Source organism: Gastrolobium bilobum, unplaced genomic scaffold (assembly GCF_033153095.1).
Source record: "Gastrolobium bilobum isolate Gb01-03AN ecotype WA unplaced genomic scaffold, APGP_CSIRO_Gbil_v1 utg23572, whole genome shotgun sequence".
Lineage (NCBI taxonomy): Eukaryota > Viridiplantae > Streptophyta > Magnoliopsida > Fabales > Fabaceae > Gastrolobium > Gastrolobium bilobum.
Genome location: NW_026897665.1, coordinates 2,719 through 7,896, shown reverse-complemented (window position 1 = coordinate 7,896; position 5,178 = coordinate 2,719). Strand labels below are relative to the sequence as shown.

The following is a 5,178-nucleotide window of genomic DNA, read 5'->3' as shown; positions in this document are numbered from 1 at the left end:
GGCTGAAGATAAAGTTAAAGATAAAAATAACCAACAATTAAGATAAAACTAAGTTATAAATAAATGATGATAGCTTTTTTCCCTAAAATTAAGCAACATTTCAGAAGATAAAAAAAAATAAAGTTAAGAAAAGATAAGATTAACTGATTAAAGAAAAGAAAAGAAAATTACAATCAATTAGAGTATAAAATTCTAAAGAATCATAATTGATTGCAATAAAATTAATATAATAAGTAAAGGATAAATTATTATAAAAAACTCATCAATTAATTAAATTCAAAACATATTCAAATCCAAGGGCAACCATTAATAAAACATCCTTTCTCAACTATCGGTTGCAGATTCTACATTGTTTGACCTTTTCCAAAAAATAAAAATAAGATTAAAGATAAAGTTAATGATAAAAATATCCTAAAATTAAGATAAAGCACAAAGACTATTCAAAAAGGTAATACAAACTGAAAAAAAAAACGCTCTGCTAGGGTTTTCCTTTTCATGGAGGAAAATATAGCTACTGAAGGCCAAACTTCAAAAGAAGAAGAAGATCTACTACGTAGGAGTAATAAGAGAAATAAAGATGGAGATATGGTGTTTACTGAATCACAGTCTAGGGTTCCTAGACATGAATCTTGGATGGTTGACGACGGTAATAAAAAGATGACTTGGCGAGAGATGCTCATGCAACACAATGGTGAAACAGATGACTGGGAAGGAATGGATTGGAATTTGGAAGAAAATGTTGATCAAAGTGCACCTGCGGAGGAAGAGGATGTGAATTATGGTGGGATTAAAATGTGGACAGAGGAAGATGGTAGAACTCATTTTGGTTGTACTAGAAAAGCAAGAACAAGAATGCTGAAGGTTTGGGAAAAAGCTCTCATTGTAAAACTACTTGGAAGGAATACATGAGTGGCTTTCATGAAAAAGAATATTGAAATACTATGGGCTAGAGCTGGAAAGATTAACGTTACAGATGTAGGTAATGGATTCTATGTGGTGCAATTTAGCAACAAAGATGATCTTCTTTTTGCTCTAAATGGTGGTCCTTGGATTATTTTAGGCCATTATTTATCACTCCGACGTTGGGAGCCAGCTTTTAGACCAAATGCTGCAAGTGTGATGAAGATTGCAGCTTGGGTGCGATTACCGGGTATCCCACTGGAGTATTATGATGAAGCCTTTTTCCGCCGTATTGGTAACTGGCTAGGTAAAATGTTGAAGATCGATAAGACAACTAATGAGCATGTAAGAGGACAGTTTGCTCGAATTTGCGTGGAACTGGATCTTGCTCAGCCTTTGAAGGGTGAATATGTGTTGGACGGAGCAACTAAACAGATAGAATATGAAGGTTTAGGCCTTATTTGTTTCCATTGTGGGCGCTATGGACATAGTAAAGATTGTTGTCCTGAATACCAGTTGAAGGAAAGGATAATCAGCAAAATCAAGACGGGAAAAAGGATGAGGCTGAGTTTCAGAAAAATGGATTAGGTCCTTGGATGGTGGTGCAACGTCAACGTCGATCAAAAATTCAAACTCCAATGGCGGACAACAGGAAGCAGGAACCAGTTCGAAGGGAATCAAGGCGTAATCAAGGGAGTAATCAAGGGAGTAATCAAGGGAGTAATCAAGGGAATAATCAATGGAGTAATCAAGGGAGTAATCAACCGCAATCAAATCAGCCGGTTATGATTGATAATCAATCAAATTCCCGTTACGCTGCTTTAATGGGCTCTAATGAAGATGATATTACTCATGATATCCCAGCGACTAATCCGGATGCTGTTATAAATAAATGACGTCATATGGTGGGCCCTCCTGTTAATATTGATATTAGTACATCTCAAGCCAACACAGAAACCCTAGAAGCAAACACAGAAACCCTAGAAGCCGTCCTAATGTTGAATTACAGGAACACCCCAACCGATTTACGTTAAGTGGGATTACATTCTTAAGTAGTTGCAATCACTAACACCTTTTTCATGCATATTTCCATCATACATATTATCATAACCTAAAATAGGCCTAAGGCCCTTCCATCATAATTAGACATGCATCAATACTATTACAATATGGCTTTACAAATTACAACTTGAAACTAAAACTTCAAATTACATTCTTCTAAAATTTCAACTTAATTTAAAAGACAACATAACCAAATACATCACTACTAGACTTAGGAAAAATGGCATGAACAAAATGCTAATGAAGCTACTAATAAATACAAATGACATGTTCATGCCCTAAGTCTAGCCTAGGCCACACGGCCAACAAAATGCAAAATATGAAGCGCTCCAGCGCTCACTCTGCGGGCCTCTTGCCCGAGGCTCCTGCTCCACTGCTACCTCCTGAAATAAATGCCCCGAGACGGGGTGAGATATACGAATATATCTCAGTAACCAAGAGGTTCTGGAGAAAACTCCACCCAATGGTTCACTTCGATGCATATCAATAGAATACAACAACCACTTTGAAAACGGGATAAAGCAAGGGATTTAGAGAATGGGGAATATAAAGAAAACAAAATACGACGATACGGGATGGTAACCCCAATTCCACGTACGCCCTCGGCATATATAAGCCTATGGGTATCATCCAAGGTGTGTTCACAGAAACCACAACCATGATGCCCAAACCAACCAAAACGCCAAAGACATTCCTAGTGTGCTCCTACCCGGATCACACACCATGACCGCAGTCAACTGGAACTCCCTCCTGGAGACCTATCCAGCGGAAGTCCGAAAATGCCCGAAGGCTAATAAAACTGTCTACTGGCCAGAGACTCGGTACTGCAGTACCCATAGCAATAATGCATGCATGCTCATGTGTTCTGTACTATTCATACACACTTCCTACCGTTGCCATCAACTGGCAAGGTGGAACAGAAAAGGGGAACAAGCCCCAGTACCAAGAGGTTACCTTAAGTAATTTCCTCACTAGCTCTGCAGCAGCTTATCCCACAACTTGGTACACAGTGGAATGCCTACACAGAGGACATTCCCAATCTCTTATAATTCAAACAATACATGCTAATTTACAATTATACATGCATTGAACTAAATACATACCTCAATCCACTTGGTCCAAGACCAAGGGTAACTCCCATATTCAAGTTTCGGGATTCAAGTCAACGTACGGCAACCTATACAATTACGTACATCCATCAGTACGCGTCAAATATCATCAAAACGCAAAATCACAAAATCACATCACCCACACTTGGTAGGTTCAGCCATCCTAGGCTTATTTCCACTTTTATTTTTCTAAATTTTCTTTCTCATTTTATTACGCTTCCTTAGGTTGCTTAGAGGCTAGTTCAATCGTCATTTTTCCGTTTTACGACATTTACGCATCGTTTTGCAAAATATTTCACTCTAGGTTCTTTATGCCAACTAAGCCACTTATTATTTTTGCATTGATTCTTCCACTTGCCAATCACCACACAACACATCTAATTACCTTTTTAACACATAATTCATCACTCAAACAATTTCCAACAACATCAATTCCTTAATTTTCCTTTAAAGGCCAAGTTGTAACCTAGGGCAATTCTAGGATTTCCATTCACTTTTAATCACTCCACACCTCACACAAATACATTATATCATCATATAATCATACAACAACTCATTAATTAATTCCCAACAAAATTCAAAAACACAAAGTCATGACATTCCTCAAAATTTCTAAGTTAATTTTTCATAATTTTCATCAATAAATTTCATCGCATTTCTAGCTTTAATACATCATTCTAACACATTATCATCTAATACACATTTTCAAATTGAGCTCTCTAACACAACACATCATCAAATCAAGCTTTAGGTTTCCAAAAATTCAATCACAATTAAACCATGTAAATGGGATGGAAACATACTCACAACAAAGGCTAGAAGCTAACCCAAGACTCCTCCAAGCAATGGAAGATCAAAAAGCTCCATGGACAACCATTTTTTCTCCAAAATTTCGTGGCTGTAAATGGCCAATATCTCCCCAAATACACGGTTTCAAGGCTCAAGAGTGGTACCAATGTGTTTAGAAGGTTGTTTCCAACAAATTTCAACACAAAAATCACTTGATTTGGTTAAGAAATGATCAAGTTATGGTGAAAAGAAAATTTGAATGCAAATGGGGTTTTTGGGGGAGGGGGCTGCGGGTTTCATGAAGAAGAAGGGAGGAAAGTGATGCATGAATAGTGGTGATGAGGTGGATTAAGTGGATTTTAAGTGGGGTGGGTCCCACGCCACCTCACGCGACTTAAAACTCATCCGGATATCTCTACGATTCCACTAAATGCCTGTAAATTCAAAACCTATTTAGAAACTCTAATTTTTAAGATTAACCATTCTCCTTTAATTATACTTGATTAGGTGAGTTCGGAGTTTTCCGATCGTTCGGAGAAAACACTGTTTTAAGCTACTGCGCGCGCCGTTGGCACGCTTCCCCAAAATGACTTACTTTCATCAAATTTTATCAACAATTATATTTCCTAACTCAATAGACCATTTGTAACTCATATTTGAAACCTAGAGCTCAAAATTCAACTGGCACGTTTTACGGTGCAATCGTAACGCAGTATTTTTACCCGCGAAAAACACTATTCACTGATTTTTCTGAAACTTGCCTAACCACTCAATTTTTCGTTCTGAACCCATTTCCAGGGTTATTTTTACCATCTGAGACCTTCTACTCAATTTTTTATCTTCCTAGGGTTGCGTGTTGGCTAATTACCGTTTTGCCCTTTCTTTGTATTTTGGCATAATCTTTAGGATTTTCACTAATCCATCACTTGATTGCTCACTTAATATTTTAATTACTTGATTTAAAATTGTGAGGTGTTATATTCACCCCAACTTTTTAGAATTTTGTCCGCAAAATTAAATCATACTCATCCGCTAACTCAGGACACAGCCGGAGAATCTCATCCTCCCGCTCCCAAGTAGCATCCTCAAGTGTGTATCTTTACCATATTACTTTTATCACAAGCATGATCTCCTTTTTATGATACTCATTATCCTTTGATCCTTCATAATTACTCGTCTCTCATGGTTCTGTGACATTTTAATTCACAATACTTTAAACTTTCTCTGGTTTACCGTTTCCCTTTCGATGATTTGTAGGTAATAATATAACAATATTACGGATTTGTCGGTATCAATTTACCTCATTTTCATCTCTATC

At 37.2% G+C, this 5,178-nt stretch overlaps 1 protein-coding gene across 1 annotated transcript; it reads left to right on the top strand.

Moving 5' to 3' along the window:
- The first annotated feature begins 918 nt into the window (after positions 1-918).
- Positions 919-1,488, top strand: LOC133309132 (uncharacterized). The gene has a single exon (XM_061509868.1). It carries the CDS (start codon positions 919-921, stop codon positions 1,486-1,488), a length of 570 nt encoding a protein of 189 aa, XP_061365852.1.
- The last annotated feature ends 3,690 nt before the right edge of the window (positions 1,489-5,178 follow it).

Coding starts and splice junctions, on each gene's coding strand:
- LOC133309132 (XM_061509868.1), top strand. CDS start 919: ATGAAAAAGAATATTGAAATACTATGGGCTAGAGCTGGAAAGATTAAC.